At 45.2% G+C, this 18,587-nt stretch overlaps 1 protein-coding gene across 2 annotated transcripts in view; it reads right to left on the reverse strand.

Annotated features, from left to right (window-relative positions):
• The window catches only part of SLC5A1 (solute carrier family 5 member 1), a 73,879-nt gene extending 55,695 nt beyond the window's left edge, over positions 1-18,184 (reverse strand). For both annotated transcript variants that reach the window (XM_025399287.1, XM_025399288.1), the window contains exons 1-2: positions 17,799-18,184; positions 11,351-11,422 (exon numbers count right to left, since the gene is read on the reverse strand). In XM_025399287.1, coding sequence (XP_025255072.1) covers positions 11,351-11,422; positions 17,799-17,933 — 207 coding nt within the window. In that variant the 5' untranslated portion in view covers positions 17,934-18,184. The remainder of the gene's footprint in view (positions 1-11,350; positions 11,423-17,798) is intronic.
• Between the last annotated feature and the right edge of the window lie 403 nt (positions 18,185-18,587).

Consider the following 18,587-nt stretch of genomic DNA (forward strand, 5'->3'; position numbering starts at 1 on the left):
ATGGCTTTCTGCTCCCTGCTTTTGTCCTTCTCTTTAAGGGATATCGGGAGATCCCAGGGCCTCTTCTCCATCCCTTCTCTAGGCTGTGTTAGACTCCTGCATTGGGATATCCTCCAATCATGGTCCTTAAACTTTAACATAACCAGAATACAAGATATACAGTTAAATCTGCCTATCTTGAATATGCAGGTTCACAGATAATACATTCATTATTTATACATTTGTAGTGTAAGTATGTCCCGAATATTGCATGGGACATACTTATGCAAAAAAAAAAAAAAAAAGACAAAAAAAGACAGAAAGGTATGTATTGTTTGCCTGAAATTCAGATTTAACTGGGCATCCTGTATTTTTATTTGCTAAATCTGGCAACCCTAACTAGAATCACCTGGAGGACTTATTAAAACACAGACTGGTTAGGCATGGTGGCTCACCCCTGTAGTCCCAGCACTTTGGGGAGCCAAAGGGGGAAGATTGCTTGAGCTCGGGAGTTCGAGACCAGGCTGCACAACATAGCGAGCTCTCACCTCTACTACAAATCAAAAATTAGCCAGGCGTGGTGGCATGCACCTGTAGTCCCAGGTACTCAGGAAGCTAAGGTGGGAGGATCGCTTGAGTCCAGGAGATCAAGGCTATAGTGAGCTATGATCACATCACTGCACTCCCACAGAGCAAGACCGTGTCTCAAACAAACAACAACAACAACAACAAAAAAACCACACAGATTACTAGGCCCCATTTCCTAGCATTTGTGATTCATTAGGTCTGGTTTGAGGCTAGAAATTTTGCATTTCTAACAAGAGTGCAGGTCTTGCTGATGCTGCTGGTCTGGGTACCACAGTTTGAGAGCCCCATCCTGGGAGAATAAGAAGGGGAGAGGAGAATGCTAACTTTCACAGCACCGCCTTTGGGCCAAGGGTTGGGCCATGTATTTCATTTGCTTTTTCTTTTTTAATGCCCACTACAATTCTGTGAGGTTGGTATTATTCTGATCTTCATTTACAGATGAGAATAAGGATCAGAAGATTGAAGTGACTTGCCCAAGGTCTTATAGCCAAAGGTGACTGAAGTCCCAGGGCCACAGGGAGAGGCTGTGGCACACACTGACTTTCTGGTTTTTCCCGGTATATTCCCTTCTGAATGTCCCTGAAGGGGCACAGTGGGGTGAGACCCTCTTACCCATCCCACCGTAAACTCAGGAGTGGCACGTGCTCATCTGTATCATGTTTTCATATTCCTTCTTCACCTTCTCAGGAATTTGTCTTTAATCATGATTAGTGTCTCCCTTAGTAAGCTCTCTTTTCACAGAGGGAGTTTGAAAAGATTTAATCTTGGATCCTTGCCATCTCAAGGATCACACTTCCTGGATTGGGACAGAAAATCAGATGGAGCTCCTATATTCAGAATATTTTATTTCTGAGACTCTAGTAAATATTTAGACACAGGCTTTGCTCCAGAGTCATCACAGTCTCTATTTACTCGGCCAACTCCTGTTCCCATGGACAATGGTCCTCTTTCACTCATTATCTTCATGAAATTCTCTCCTTGCCCAAAGAACCAAAGGGGCAGGAACTCAAGAAACCACTGACATTTTCCCACCAGTTTTTGGCACAAAAGACAGGTGAGGTCTTCCGCTGGCATTTAGAGGTTAAGGAGGCTGAAGACCAATCCATCCTCTCATCGAGATGAGCCCGTCTTTGAAATCATCAGCAATTCAGGGTCACTCATTCAAAGCACCTGATCTAAATACACCATCTTGGCCAGGTGCAGTGGCTCACACCTGTAATCCCAGCACTTTGGGAGGCCAAGGTGGGCAGATCACATGAGGCCAGGAGTTCAAGACCAGCCTGGCCAACATGGTGAAACCCTGTCTCTACTAAAAATACAAAAAAATTAGCCAGGCATGGTAGCACAACCCTGTAATCCTAGCTACTAGGGAGGCTGAGGCAGGAAAATCTCTTGAATCTGGAAGGTGGAGGTTGCAGTGAGCCAAGATTATACCACTGCACTCCAGATTGGGTGACAGAGTGAGACCCTGTCTCAAATAAATAAATATGTATACCATCTCTACCCCACACTGGCCCCCTTTCAGTTTTTCAAATATCCCAAGCTTCTTCCTACATCAGGGCCTTTGGCCATTCTGTTCCTTCCGCTTGGGTTGCTCATCCCGGAATCTTCACACAGCTGGCTCCTTCTGATTATTCAAGGCTCAACCTGAATGCTCAGTCCTCAGAAAGGCCCTCTCTGAGCCTGTGTTGAATAAGGAAGACCCTTCTCCCTCCCACTGAACCTCACCCTTGACTCAAATATATTTTCTCTGGACACTTAACTATTATTAATTTTACATGTATTTTGTAAGAATGTGAGGGACACATACACACATGCACACAGATATATACCAGCACCTACACAGCGTCTGGCACATAGTAGGTATCAACATGCAGTTGTGGAATGAAAGAATAATACTACATAAATAGATGAATGATTCAATTCACAGCTTAAGGAGGAGAAGCTGGAGATGAGAAACAATTACTGTTTTATTTTTGGTTTTAGATGGAATCTTGCTCTGTTGCCCAAGTTGGAGTGCAGTGGTGCGATCTCAGCTCATTGCAACCTCCATCTCCTGGGTTCAAGCAATTCTCCTGCCTCAGCCTCCCAAGTAGCTGGGATTACAGGCACCTACCACCACGCCCAGCTAATTTTTGTAATTTTTTTTTTTTTTTTTTTTTTTTTTTTTTTTTTTTTTTTTTTTTTTGAGACGGAGTCTCACTGTGTCTCCCAGGCTGGAGTGCAGTGGCGCGATCTCGGCTCACTGCAAGCTCCGCCCCCCGGGTTCACGCCATTCTCCCGCCTCAGCCTCCCAAGTAGCTGGGACTACAGGCGCCCGCTACCGCGCCCGGCTAGTTTTTTGTATTTTTAGTAGAGACGGGGTTTCACCATGTTAGCCAGGATAGTCTCGATCTCCTGACCTTGTGATCCACCCGCCTCGGCCTCCCAAAGTGCTGGGATTACAGGCTTGAGCCACCGCGCCCGGCCAATTTTTGTAATTTTAGTAGAGATGGGGTTTCACCATGTTGGCCAGGCTGGTCTCGAACCCCCAATCTCAGGCGATCTGCCTGCCTCGGCCTGCCAAAGTGCTGGGATTACTGGCGTGAGCCACTGCACCCAGCCGAGAAACAATTATAATGACCATAATCATGATAGCCATCCCTCGGACAGCATTAAACTATATAGTGTCCTAAGAGATTTACATGTATTAACTAATTTAATCCCAGATATAATTCTAATATGAATAATCCAACGAATTCATTTTAACTGATAGTTTCACCACCTTTCTGCCTCTTCTGATTTCTACCAACCAGAAATATGGATTATAAAAATGTATTTTTTTTCTCTGTCTACAGAAGCACTAATCTGTTAGAAAATGCTGGGAAGGCAGCCAGTGAGAAAGGAGAAGCCAGGTGCTTAGGTACCAACTAGATGGCAGGGACTTGGTTACACATCAATCAATTGATGCCTAGAAACACCAAGAATACGTGGAGTGCTGAGTGGCTGTATATTAATCAGAGAAACTACTCAGAGGAGAGACTAAGCCATGAAGAATGGGAGGGAAGTGGTTCCATCAAAGAAAAAAAAGAAAGAAGGATGAAGGGGAGAGGAAGAGGAAAAGAGAAGAGAGAGGGAAAAGAGAAGGAAGAAAGGGAAGGAGGGAAAGAATGAGAAGGAGGAGGAGAATAAAAAGGAAGAGAAGGTGGAGGAATAGGAAAAGAAGAATGAGTAATAGGAAGAGAAGAAAAGGGAGGAAAAAGAAGGAGGAAGAAGAGAGAGCAAAGCAGACACTGCTGTGATAACCCAAAAGCTCCCACCCAAAATACAATGGGGAACTGCCAAGTTTTGCAAAACTTCTACTCAAACTGAGAAAACAAATGGCCTGAGAGTGAGGAAAGATAGCCACACCGAACTTTACCAAGGAGTCCAATGTGGGCTGAAATTGGAAACTCTGATTAGGGCTTGCTTTTCCAGTTTTACTCCCATGAGCCTAAACAACAACAGTTTTTCTCTGTGCATAAAAACAGAAATTTGGAGCACTGCTGGAGGCAGGCTTTGACTTAGACCCAGCACCCTCCTAACCGCCTGAATTCTTACCACTGTCTGCACTGTGTGGCCCCTGCATCAGAGCCAGAATATAGACTCAGGTCTCAGGTGACACCACCAAGGGAGACCAGCATGAGGGTCTGAGGACATGTCCCTCTCCTCCCTCTTTTCTCTTTAATTCAGCCCATATTTGTCAAGTGCCTTCTTGCAGTGCAAGGCGTTGGTGTTGTGAGGCCTAAAAAAAAAAAATTAAGAAAAGTGTAGGCCTGGCTTTCATCACAGGGCACTGGGATAAATAAGAGCACATGCAGGTAAAAACGAGTAGAGCAGGGAGAGAGGGCCAAATGGACCTGGGCCAGAGGAGGCAGGAATTGCTTCCCCCAGGCTTATGAAGAGTCAAGTACTTATCTTTCCTTCTCACTTCTTCCTGGGGTGCATCCCTGCCTCTCCCGAATGTCCAGCTGCCTGGTTCCCTCTCTTCCTCTCCAATCCGTGAGTTCCCACCCATGTATTGGGACTACCAGGTTTTTCTAAGATACCCTTTGGCCCCTCTGGTGACATCATAAGTGACTGGACTTTGATCTGATCATTAGGTTTTAGAAACATAAAGATAAAATCAGATATATTTTATCCAAGAGGACTTGAAAAGTTTGAGAACCTGTCCTCTTTCTTCAGGGAAAATTTTTATCAGCGTCTCTGGTCAGCCCTAAATGAAATAATTTCTTGGTTTTCAGACCAATCTTTAGGCCACACCAATTGCCTCAAAAATTTCCATCTCAAAAGACAAGGAGAAAGAGACCTGAATAACCAGAAGATCAGAGGGAGTCTTAGCTCTGTCATTAGCTTGTGTAAACGTGTGCAACCCATGGGGTTAATCATCATCTTCACTGTACTTACCTCACTAGATCATTGAGGATTCAATCAGATAAGTGATATGACAGTCCTTCAACAGGTTTCAGTTGCAAAGAAGAACAAGAGCTAAACCTGAGAGTTTCATGTGTGCCAGGCTCTGTTCTGAGACTGTGTGTGTGTGTCCTCAAAACAACAAATCTGGCCCTCCACCTATTTTTGTAAATAAAGTCAGCCACATCCATTCATTCATCCATTTTCCTTGGATCCTTTTGTGTTACAGCAGTAGAGTGGAGTAGTTGTGACAGAGATGACATAGCAGCAAAGCCAAAAATATTTACTATCTGGTCCTTTACAGAAAAAGTTTGTCAACTATTTTGTTGTTGTTGGGTCTGGGATTTTTGTTGTTGTTGGTTTTGATTTTTTGTTGTTGTTGTTGTTGCTGCTGTTGTTTGAAACAGTGTCTCACTCTGTCCCCCAGGCTGGAAGGCAGTAACGTAATCATGGCTCACTGCAGCCTTGACCTTCCCAGATCAAGTGATCCTCCCACCTCAGCCTTCCAATTAGCTAGGACTACAGGTGCACACCACCACGCCCAGCTAGTTTTTAATTTTCCTGTAGAGATAGGATCTTGCTGTGTTGCCCAGGCTGGTCTTGAACTCCTGGGCTCAAGTAGGTCTATCACTTCTGCCTCCCAAAATACCTGGATTGCAGGTGTGAGTCACCGTGCCTAGCTGAAACGCAGAATTTTAGTCCTGGAAGAGCCTTTGAGATTCCTTCTCTGACCATCTCCACATTATAGAGGAGACTCTCAGAGACTCAGAGATTAATGAATTGCCCAATGTCACAAAGCTGGAACAAGCTAAATCCTGTGTGCATTTCCCATTCCCTGCTCTTTGAAATACTTCTTCCTGAATCTAAGGGAGCTGCTCTCATGGAACTGGCTCTGCCAGTAGTCCTGGTAGGTGTGATCAAACTCTCTTCCAAAACAAGAGTCTCTCACTGGGCTGTGTACCTGGGGCCCCACTTCTCTGTGTAATTTCTGCTGCCAATGTCCAAAGAGTGGGGAATTCCCCTTCAAAGCGCAGCCCCTGAGCTGCACAGCTTTCCTGCCCTTGCATCTCCACACAGACAGCTGTGAGTGAAGGGCGCCAAACCCTGGTGCCACAGAAAAAGGGAATCCTGGGCCACCAACCAGCCCAGTTACATAAGGTACAGTTTCATGGTTTCGTGTTACTCAGATGAGTTGCCTTGGCTTGCCTCAAGCATGACTCAGGCTTCCGGGGACCTCCCCGCCTGGATCCCTACGTAAGCTGACTCCTCTTGTACTTTTAATCCTGGAGTCCTTGCTCCTTCCCTCTGATTGTCCCTCGCTTCTATCCTCAAGCCAACACACAAACAGTTTTTCTGTCTGGGCTTCATTCAGTTTTCAGGAACAGAGTCTGTTTCCAGAGTTTCTGTATCTTCATCTGAAAGGAAAGGTCATAACCATTCCTTTCAAAGCCCCCTAAGCCCCAGAAATGCCCAAAACCAGCCTCTCCTCTGTCCAATATGTTTTCAGACTCTATGAGCTCCGACTTTCTCCTACTTTTCTTGTGGGTGACAACCCAAATCCTCCCTGTCTCAGGTATATCAACACAGGTCAATACAAGTTGTTCCTTCCTAAAATCCCGCAGGATTCTCTTGCAGAAGCTTCTCTGCTGTCCACTCTTCCTATGGCACAAAGCGACTGGCAAAGGGCAAGAGAGATGTCAGCAGTGGAGAGTCTCTGACCCCTGTGAAATGTACCTTGGGCCAGCACATTTAAGAACTGATATTCTGGTTATGGATTTATGGACCAATGATAGGCTTTGAACCAACTTCGTATTTTATTTCAAATGGAAATCTAGAAGCAACTTTCGATGTGGTTTCAAATCTTTTTAACTTTGGAGGGAAAGTGCTTAGATTCTTTCATGCTGTGTTTTCCTTTGATTTCTTCTTCCAGGTATGCATTGCTATGGTGTTATTAAATCATTTTAAATTTTAGAATGGAAATCACCACGCTTATTGGTCTTTTAAATTATCAGTTTTTAAACTTTGCAAGTCAGCAGAACCTTGTTTTCAAAGAAAATCTTAGTAGATTCCTCTTGTATAAAATAAATAACAGTTGGGTTGATGGGGTTAGAGAAAGGAGAACAGCCCTAGAAGCACTTCTGCTGAGCCCCAGAGTTGTAGGGAAAATAGTTTAAAAATAATTACTTTAGAATATAATCTTTCTTTCTCTCTCTCTCTTTCTTTCTTTCTTTCTTTCTTTATTTTTGAGACGGAGTCTCGCTCTGTTGCCCAGGCTGGAGTGCAGTGGCACGATCTCGGCTCACTGCAATCTCCGCTCATTGCAATCTCCTCCTCCCGGGTTCATGCCATTCTCCTGCCTCAGCCTCCCGAGTAGCTGGGACTACAGACGCCCTCCACCTTGCCCGGCTAATTTATTGTATTTTTAGTAGAGATGGGGTTTCACCGTGTTAGCCAGGATGGTCTCAATCTCCTGACCTTGTGAGCCGCCTGCCTCAGCCTCCCAAAGTACTGGGATTACAGGCATGAGCCACCGCACCTGGCCAACCATACTTTATTTAATTTAAGGCATGAACTATTGTAAGACATACCAAGCAGCACAAAGAAAGAAAAACACTGCCACTGAATGCCACTGACTGACCCGATTTCAGAGATGATAAAAGGTGGTCAATGTGTAGCTAGAATTGATTATTTACAGTAGTATAAATATACATATAAATCATGTGAATTCACACAGTCAACTTGAAAGTTAAATTTAAGAGAATCAGCAGCAGTAGCTTCAGGTAAATGCCAGCTTCCATTCACTGAGTACTACTAAGTACTGTGCACCAGACAGATGGCAACTGGAGAGGTTGCCTCGGCACTCCTATCCTTCCTTCCATTTCTTAACGTTCCCATTTATTGATCATTCAGTAGGCAGTGTTGAGTGCTATACATGCATTGTCTCATGTGATTCTAATACATGGAGAGGTTTAGAATCTATTAACATAATCTTGTGAAACCTTAGATGGAAACTATGGTTGGAGGAAATAGAGTCAAATGTCAGCCTCATCAAGGAAGCAGTGATTTCTGCACAAAAGAAGAAAAATGACGCCATGTTTCTCTGTTGGTTAGAAAAATCTGATACTAAGACATGCATGCATAAAGGAAACACCTACAGGAAACTTTACATAAACCACTAAACCCTACCTGCTTTGGGTGGGACCAGTCCCTCTCCTCAACAAACCCTCAACCCAGATCCAGACTGGGGCACTATCAGAAAGAAAAAAATCATCTCTAGTTAAGATGTGATGTGTTCTCAGGCCCAGCCCAAAATGCATATCTCCTAAGAGTGGTTCTGCTTCATGCCTCCCTGTCTCATTGTTCTTCTCCAAGACACAGAAATTGGAAGCTGAAATCTTACCCCCAGTATATCAACCTTAAAAGTTTTCATCTTGATTATAGTCAATGGATGGAAAAATAGCCTGTCTGAAAATGGAATAGTTTGTCTTAAAAGTAGTGAGTTTCCTATCAGGTAGGGTAGGGAGGAGAAAGTGGAGTTAGGTGCAGACTGAGGCTGGATGAGCATTTAGAAGGCCTGCTATAGGGGGCACAGAAGCATTCGATGGGGTGGGAGGTGCATTGTTTTCAAAATAAATAAACTCCAAGGTCCTTTTCAGCTCTCTAATTCAGTAAATCTCAAGTCCACTGAGATTTCATGCCAACCTTAGATCTGAAATCCACAGATTGGCACTGTTGAATAAAATGTTCTATAATGATAGAAAGGTTCTAGATCTGCACTCTAGGTAGCTACTTATCCACCTGTGGCTTTTGAGCACTTGAAATATGGCTATGTGACTGAGGAAGGAAATTTTTAGTTTTATCTAATTTTAATTTTAGTTTAAACAGCCAGTGTGGCTGGTGCCTACCATATTGGACAGCACAGCTCTAGAGAGACTACTCAGTCTTGTCTTGAACTTTGGGGTAAGGGATACTTCTTTAACACCAGCTTTTGGGAAACCACAAAAGTCCAAAGCATTGAGAAGACAGAAAGCTCTGATGCAAAACTGAAAGGAGGCATCCAAATATACGTGCCTCTACCAAGCAAGGTGTCAGGAGAGACCACCATGAGGGGCCAACCACAGAAGTCAGCATCTGTCCAATATTCTTGGCCACCTTAAGAATAAAATAGAAATGGTTTCATGGTTTCTCTTTTATGTGGAACCTTAAAAACCAAAACAATTCAGAAGTTCAAGACAAGCCTGGCCAACATGGTGAAACCCTGTGTCTACTAAAAATACAAAAAGTAGCCAGGCATGGTGGTGGGCACCTGTAATTTCAGCTACTCAGAAGGTTGAGGCAAGAGAATCACCTGAACCCAGGAGGCAGAGGTTGCAGTGAGCCAAGATCGTGCCATTACACTCCAACCTGGGTGACAAGAGCAAAACTCCGTCTCAAGAAACAAAACAAAACAATAGAAACAGAGAGTAGAATGGTGCCCACCAGGAGCTGTGGCAGGAGCTGTGGCAGGAGCTGTGGCAGGAGCTGTGGCAGAAGAGGGTGGAGGGGGATGGGAAGATGCTGGCTAAAGAGTACAAAGTTTCAGGTAGGTTGATTTAAGTTCTGGAGATCTAGTCTACAGCCCCATGACCATAGTTAATATAATATGTCATAAACTCAAAAACTGCTAAGAAATTAGATCTTAAGGCTGGGTTTGGTGGCTTATGCCTGTAATCCCAACACTTTGGGAGCCAAGGCAGGAGGATTGCTTGAGCCCAGGAGTTTGAGATCAGCCTAGGCAACATAGCAAGACTCCATCTCAATTCTTTTTAAAAAACAAAAAAGAGAAAGAAATTAGATCTTGCCGGGCACAGTGGCTCAAGCCTGTAATCCCAGCACTTTGGGAGGCCGAGACGGGCGGATCACGAGATCAGGAGATCGAGACCATCCTGGCTAACACGGTGAAACCCCGTCTCTACTAAAAATGCAAAAAATTAGCCAGGCGTGGTGGCAGGTGCCTGTAGTCCCAGCTACTCGGGAGGCTGAGGCAGGAGAATGGCATAAACCCGGGAGGCGGAGCTTGCAGTGAGCTGAGATCCGGCCACTGCACTCCAGCCTGGGCAACAGAGCGAGACTCCATCTCAAAAAAAAAAAAAGAAATTAGATCTTAAATGTTCTCACTATAAAAAATAAGTGCAGTATGTGAGGTGATAGAGACATTAATTAGTTTAATTTAATCATTGTACTTTGTATATACATCAAAATATTCCATTGTACACTGTAAATACATACAGATTTTAGTTGTCAAAAAATTAAAATTTTTTAACAATAGAAATGACTTCAAGGATAACCCAAGCAACTGGGAAGATGCCAGTTATTTAAAAATTCATCCCAAAATAGCTGATCAAAGGCCAACTGCAGGATGTGGCATGATTTCCTGGTACAGTTCTCTCTGGCTGTACTTACCCTGACAGGGGCATTCTTTACCTTCTTGCTTCCTTCAGCCAGCTCACAGCCGTCACTCCCTTCTCATTGTATGTACTTTTCATCATCTTATGCTTTCACCAGCCAGTCTTATTTGTATCTTAAGCCCAAAAAATTGCACGGTTTGGCCAATGTGTTCAACCAGTCACTTAAATGAGAACTCCTAATCAAAATGGTCATGGGGCTGAATTGATAAACTGGCCAGAGCCCTAAGATATGATGGAAGGAACTTCCTGGTTTCTCTTCCACCCATGCACATGTCCTTTGATTGTGACAGTTCCACCCATGTACAAAACACAAAATCCAACAAGAGAGAGGAATCCTCATCCAGTGGAAAACTGTAATTGGAAACAGCAGGGGGCACCTCCTTCATCCATTAAATGAGTATCTAGGGGCTCCAGGTATCAGGCATTTCGTTAGGCTCTGAAGTAGGACAGATAAAACCTCTTTTCCATGGGACTTAAAGTAGGAACATGGTAGCAAAAGAACCACTATTTCTTGAGCTCCCCCACAAACATAAGAGGTCTCCACTTTTCATAACATTCCTGGAAGGTAAATGTTATCATCCCCCTTTTATAGAAATGGAAACTCAAGAGTTGCCCAAGATCACCTCGATCTGTGTGCTCTTTCCTCTGACCACCCACCTTGTGCAGTCTCTTCCTTTATTTATTCCTTGGAGGACTCTAAGGGTGATTTATTTAAAGGCTATTCCCTTACGACAAGAGATTAAGGGTGCCCAGGAGACCCGATGAGCATGAGACTCACTGTCAAGAATCTTTTTGGGATCTTTGTATCCTAGAATCACCACCACCCAAAGCCAAGAAGAAAATGAGTTCCTAAAGGAACTCATCAGTTAAGCAGTTATGCAAATAGTATTTCAGAGAAAACTTACCGGCCACCACACCATACTTCGGCCTGCCAGGAAGAAGCCTCCAACAGTTCCACGATTGGTGGAAAACATAGCCTGAGGAGGAAAGGGTCAAAAATGTAATAGAAAACTAGAAGAGTGGCCTTGCCAGCCAAAAGAATATACCTCCCCATATGTGCACCTTCTTCTACCCACTCCACTTTGTGAAACACTTTCATATTCCTTCTTCCCCTACAGCCTCAAAAGACTAAGATGAAGGAGCCAGGAACCTACGTTTGATAGACAAGGAAACTGAGGCTCAGAGGACATATACAGCTTACTCTAGGGCTAGTGCAAAATTAGCTTCCAGCAAGTCACTCCACCTGAATCTGCTTGCTTGTCTGTTAAATGGCAGGAATGGAGCTTTTTATGCCTTTCTTACAAGCATATTGAGGTGCCTAATGAATGCTGTATTTATTTTAGCCTCCTGAGTAGCTGGGATTACAGCCACATGGTGGCATATGCCTATAATCCCAGCTACTCAGGAGGCTGAGGTGGGGGAATCATTTGAGCCCAGAAATTCAAGACCAGCCTGGGAAACATAGCAACACCCATCTCAAAAAAAAAGAAAAAGAAATATCATACTTTTTTAAAGTACCATATGGGATATGAATGATATCTTTGTTACCAGAAAAGTGAAAAAATGCTCTTAAGAATGCAAGGCATTTGTACTAAATATTAAATAAAAAACCAGACAAATTCAAGTCTTTCCTCTCTGAGGGTGTAGGTAGCAGGTTGCTGGAATCATCATCATATATATAGAATGATTATATATATTTTAGACAGAGTCTCACTCGGTCACCTAGGCTAGAGTGCAGTGGCATGATATCAGATCACTGCAACCTCTGCCTCCTGGGTTCAAGCAATTCTTGTGCCTCGGCCTCCTGAGTAGCTGGGACTACAGGCATGTGCTATCACACCCAGCTAATTTTTGTATTTTTAGTAAAGATGGGTTTCACCATATTGGTCAGGCTGATCTCAAACTCCTGACCTCAAGTGATCTGCCCGCCTTGGCCTCCCAAAGTGCTGGGATTACAGGAGTAAGCCACCACACACAGCCAATATATTATGACTATAGTGTTAGTATAGAGGAAGGAGAGGACTCTGTCAGACCAGGGAGCCAGGAAAGGCTTACAGAGCTAGCAGCATTTCAGCAAATCTTGATTGAAGAAAGAATGGAATTTTATTAGAGAAGAGGGAGGAATGTGGTAAGATTCCAGAACAGCAGATCTAGAGGTGGAACCTCACCCAGCATGGAGAAGGAGAGAATGGCGAACAGTGTTATCTGGTGAGCTTGGCTGAGGCATTTGAATGGAGAAAGTGGTGAGAAGTGGGGCAGAACACACAGTCAAATGCCAGGCTAAAACGTGCAGACTTTATTGCATAGGCAGTAGGGAGCCACTGAGGGTTCATGAGGAGAAAAATGACATGCATCTTCAATATACGATGACTAGCACCTCCCACAGATCCCTTGGGATGTTGCCTCCAAGCCTTCAGATTATTTCTGGTCCAGCTCAGGCCCAGGGCCAGTCCTCCAGCAGAAAATAGGGTCAGTGCCTCTGTTCCTGGCCCCTGGCCATCTTCCCTCTTCTTCTATGTTATTGGCTCCTCTTAGCGGACACTTGCTAACCTCCCTGAAAATGTTAGTAGCTGATAGTGACTTAACTGTGTCAGAGGTGGTGCCTTCTTTTTTTTTTTTTTAGATGGAGTCTCATTCTGTTGCCCAGGCTGGAGTGCAGTGGTGCAGCCTTGGCTCACTGCAACCTCCGCCTCCCGGGTTCAAGCAATTCTCATGCCTCAGCCTCCTGAGTAGCTGGGAGTACAGGCACACACCACCACACCTGCTAATTTTTGTACAGACAGGGTTTTGCCATGTTGTCCAGACTGATCTTGAACTCCTGATCTCAGGTGATCTGCCCGCCTCGGCCTCCAAAAGTACTGGGATTACAGGCATGAGCCACTACGCCCGGCCAATGTCTGCATTTTCATAGGTGACCACTAAGCTAAAAAGCATCACTATTCCGAAGGCATTAACCCCTGATAGTGACATCTCAGGCACTTAGACACTTGTAATTTAGTCATCAAACATGCCTGAGACAGATAACATGTTGCTAGGTGCTCAGACTCAACGGTGTATTATTGAACTTAGTCCTTTAGGAAGCAGGGCCATTATTGTGTCCCATCAGTCAACATAGATTTGCTGAGCTCCCCCATGTGCTGGGCAGTACCCGGGAGAGCATGGCTTGGGTCTTTCTGGACTCCTGGCAGGGTCCTTCCTCCCGCAGGAGATACTGTGAAGTCCTCTGTAGCAGTTTTTTTGGGAATAGCAAGAGATCTAAGAATCAGAAAAGGTAGCTAAGGGCCAAAACAGAAACAAATCCCAAGGACCCGAGCTATAGCAACTGACCAAGGAAAAGCCATTCTGAAGGCCACTGTGAAGTTGAAGAAGATTGATATCCCCAGTTGGTCTCAGAAATGAAGACCTTAGAGGAAGAATGTGAGGGCAGAGACTAGAGTGGGGAGCTGAAATAATTCAAGAAAGATGATGGGGATGGACAAAAGGTGAAGAGAGGTGTGTGTGCACCAAGGCTTTTCTTCTTCGGAATTTTCATCCCCTCATCCATGCAAGCCCAGACACTACCTATTCATTCTTCAAGGCCCCTCAAAATCCACTTCCCCCATGAAACCCTACCTGACACTCCCCCATGGAAACCTCCTCCTTCCCTACAGCCTCCTCCCTTCTCCAAGTGAAAGTGTCTGAACACCCAGATGACTTCACTTATGCCTTGTTCACAGCCATTACAATTTTTTTTTACTTTGTGTTACCATATTACAAATTTTTAATTTCCCATAATGCTTTGGGCATAATGCTTTGTGCACAGAAAATCACTGTTCTGTGGGCATGAGATGCTCAAAGGATAACTTTAAAGTTCCAGACACCACTTTGTAAACCACAGTGTTACATTCACCTGTCCACTCTACAACTAGAAGAGAATGAACTCACAACTCCAAGCTGCTGGGGTAAAAGAAGGACAATTACTGACCCACAATGTTTTGGTTTGGGGTTTACTTGGGTTCTATCTCCACGGAATACAAAGAGCACTGAGCAGAAAGGAAGAACTTTAGGCCTCTTTCCAGAAGAGGAACAACTTAAGAAGCTGAGGATGTTGGGCCTGGAGAAGAGAAGCCTCAAATGCAGCCTATTGTCTTCTGAAATGTAAAGTGGGACAGACATGATGCTTGGTGTGGCCCACATAGGACACAACCAGACAAAATGACAGAAGTTCCAGGACATCAGGTCTGAGCCCAGAGCCAAAAGGAATATCCTCTCTGTCAGAGCTGTCCAGAGATGGAATAAAGCCACTTGGGAGAGTTTCCACTGGAAGTGTTCAAGTGAAGGCTGTTGACAACTAGTGTAAAGTTGATTTTGTCAAATGATCTAAAGAACAGCATCAACTTAAAAAAAAAAAAAAAAAAGCAAAGGAATTCAGCACCACCAGGACACTGTCACAACAATGCAATGACAGTAAGGACCATGGAGAGAGTATTCCCAGAAAGGCAAGTGTCTTGGGGAGTGGGAAAGGTAGAATAGTGGAAAGAGCATTGGCTTTCGCATCATAAGACCTTGATTCTTGTCCCAGCTCTGGGACTGATTCATCTGAATGACTTCTGGTCACCCTCTCTGATCCTTATCTGTAAAACAGAAAGGTTGGGCTCCCTCAAGGGCCATTCCAATTCAGTCATTCAATGATGCTATCAGTTCAAATGACTGCATAAGACAGGGGTCAGTAATATTTTTTTCTTTAAAGAAAAAGGGCCTGATGGTAAATACTGAGGCTTTGTGGAATATACAGGGTCTCTGCTGCAAATTCTTCATATTTTGTTTGGTTATTTCTTTTTCACAACCCTTCAGAAGTGTAAAAACCATTCTTGGCTTATGGACCATACAAAAACAGGCTGTGAGACAGATGTGGCCCATGGGCCATAGTTTAACAACCCCTGGCTTGAGGGAATTTCAGGATAGCTTGATGAACTCTTCCAGGAAGAATAAGGTCAGAGATCCAGCTTAAAAGGATATAAAATTCCCTAAGAAACAAACTGATAGGTGGTGAAAGAAAAATGGAAATTAACTCTGAAGAAGCAATAAGCCAAAGCCTAAAATATGATTGGAGGAGGCAGAGTTGTAAAAGGACAAAACAGAACCAAATAATGTTGGAAGACATGGAGAAGGTGACAGAGGGACATTGACTCAAGTGTGGGTCTTTTCTAAGTTGAAGAAACACAATGGGCCTGGACCACTCTGCATATGCAGCCCAGAGATCATGAAGGAGTCAGAATGGCCACCCCTGAATCAAGTCACTCTTGACACTTTAACAGCAAACAGAGGAGGACAAACTGGAAGAAATCCAATGCATTAAATGACCAGGGTCCAGAGGCACTGTCTAATGGGGGAAGATTAAACATAGACAAATACTAAACAAGCTATTAAGTAGCATTTAGCAGGACAAGTGATACTGATTCACAGATACTTGAAACATGTAAACACCATTTAAAAAGTATAAACACCTACTGGACTGGCAGGGCTAAAATGAGATTGGTTAAGAGAACCGAGATTATCAGAGATTGTCTGGGAAACAGGCAGTACTGTATAGCCAGCAGATGACAGGCTCACACCTTGGCTCTAGCACTTATAAGCTGGGGTGGGTGGGAGGAGGAAATCAGTCACAGTGGCAGAGTGCCTGGTACCATAAAAAATCAGGAGCCAAGAGATCTGAGTTAAAAGAACAATGTCATCTATTGTAACCTTAAGCAAATCACAACCAAATGAGGCTTCAATTTCCTCTTCTGTAAAATGGGGATTAGCATTCTGGCCTTCCCTGTCTTGTGGCTTTTGTAAAAATATACTACCCACCTGACCACTGCTGCCCATTTTCAAACATTGTTCAGAGTCTAGATCATACCATGGAAGGTAAATGACAATAGTAGTTTTTTTTTAATCCCAGAATCCGTAAACAGCTTTCAGATTCACCTCTGCATATCCTCACCACAACCATGGGGGAGTCATTAGAATAGATAAGAGTGTACCTATTTTAAAGTTGAGTAAACGGAGGCTGAGGGAAGTTACCCAGTGTTGCAGAATTCGAACCATATGAAAGCCAGTAGTGAACTTGAGTATCCTGGCTCCTAGTTGGTCAGTTTCCGCTATGTCTGGGAAGCTGAGAGTATTGAGGGAAAGTCAGCCATACTGACCCCATGTGACACTTGGGAGGCATTCTGCCACATGTAGTTTCTACAATTCCTTTGGGAAAAAAACACTTCCTTTTCCTTTTGTCCCTGAAAAAGCTCTGTGTCCACAGAAGGGTTCATGCCTATCTTCCTCTCCTCTAAGTCAAAAGAGTTCAACACAATTACCAGCTGGTACAGCAGCCTCCCTGGGCTTATCACCTCCACCTCCATAACAATCATGAGAGTGGCTGGAATATCTGCAAACTTTTTATACTTTTTATAATTTTTTTATTTTTTGTACAGACAGAGTCTCAGTATGTTGCCCAGGCTGATCTCGAACTCCTGGACTCAAGCAATCCTCCCACTTTGGCCTCTCAAAATGCTAGGATTACAGGAGTGAGCCACCACACTCGGTCCTGCACACTTTTAAAACATCTCCTCCTCTAGTTGTTGGGCGTGCCAGAGTCTGTCATAAGTGAAATGTCCATGTTCCAGGTGGCTGAGAACAAGTTTCTCTGGTTTGTTGTGTCCCCAGAGTCCCAAAAGGAGACACACACTTCCCTCTCCCCAGTGCCAGGTCACCCCCAGATCTTCCTCCTCCTCCTCCACCTCCTCCTCTTCCTTTTCCACCCATCTTTCTCATCTCTAACTTGCTCCAGTCCCTGGGATCCTCACGCACAAGGCCTCTGGGTTAACCTCTCCCAGAATGGGGGCATGGAGTCAGTATCCCACTGTCTGCCACCTCAGCATCCTCATCTCTGGGGCTGGCAGAGGCTGTGGCTTTCCCACTCCACACCGTTTCTTTCCCATCTGAAACTGGATGACTAAAAGGTAGGACAGTAGTCACCTGCTAGAGGCTCATCTCCCAAGCCCCGGAGCCCTCGCTGCAGCTCCAAGTGGCCCCTTCCCTGCTCCTTACACTTTCCAGTGGTCTCTTCAAACCCCCACCTTCCTCCTCTGCTCACAGGCCCAGGTATCCTCCTTGGTCCTTCCTGGCAGGCTGCCCTGGGCACCCTTCTCACTTCTGCTCATCCTTGCTTGCCCTCCTCCCTTCATGCTGTGCCTCTGAGTGCTTCTAAAGTGCTTCCAAGTCATTTCCTCTCCCCTCCACTGACACTTAAGCCTACTGCCCTTTGCAGCTCAGTGAGGCTGTTGCTCCTCCTCCGTGAGCACCCTCCCCACCCGCGTCCCAGGACCCACTGCATACCCACAGTCCGACGGCCATCACCACCACGAAGTAGATAACGATGACAGAGATGTCAGCTGCATTGCGAATGAGCTCGTGGGTCTCAACAGGCCGGGTGACCGAGGTGGTCGTGGGGCTCCAGGTGCTACTGTCCATGGTGGCAGAGTTGTGTCCCTCCCTCTCACCAGGGCCACTAGCTCCTTATACGGCCTCCTGGTTAATGATCAGCACTGGGGGAGGGGACCTGGGACGTTGAGGGAGCAGGGCAGTAGCGCGGGGCCCCTGTGATGCCTTGCAGGCTGCACCGTCGGGAAGCAGCTCCGGGCGTGGAGCCCAGGAAGGAGTAGCTGGCTGAGCTGTTGGCTGGGGCGGCGGTTGGGCAGGTAAGAGTTGTCCTGTGAATGGGGAGGGGCCAGCCAGGGGGTGGTGCCTGCCTGCCACAAAGGCCCACTGTACTCCCAGAGCAGGTACCAGCAGCGCCACCACACCTGCCCTTGCCAGAGCTGGAGTGGCTCCATTGAGGGAACAGGCCACCTCAGGCTGGGGGCCTAGAGGCTTCAGATCACCTGCCACCCATCCTTGGAGCAGTCCCAGGCCTTCTAAGGACTTGGCTTATCTGCTTGTAAAATGGGTGCAGCACTCTTCTGAGGAATCAGTCAAGTCTTGTTCTCCCTGGAGAACATTCTTGAGAGGATAGAGAGTTTCTGGTTGTCGCTGGAAGAAAATCAGCACAATCCTAATCTCTTGGCCACTAGGACAGCCACCCACCCACCCACATTCCTGACTCCCCCTCCACAGCCTTGCAGCCCC

The sequence above is a fragment of the Theropithecus gelada genome, chromosome 10 (assembly GCF_003255815.1).
Source record: "Theropithecus gelada isolate Dixy chromosome 10, Tgel_1.0, whole genome shotgun sequence".
NCBI lineage: Eukaryota > Metazoa > Chordata > Mammalia > Primates > Cercopithecidae > Theropithecus > Theropithecus gelada.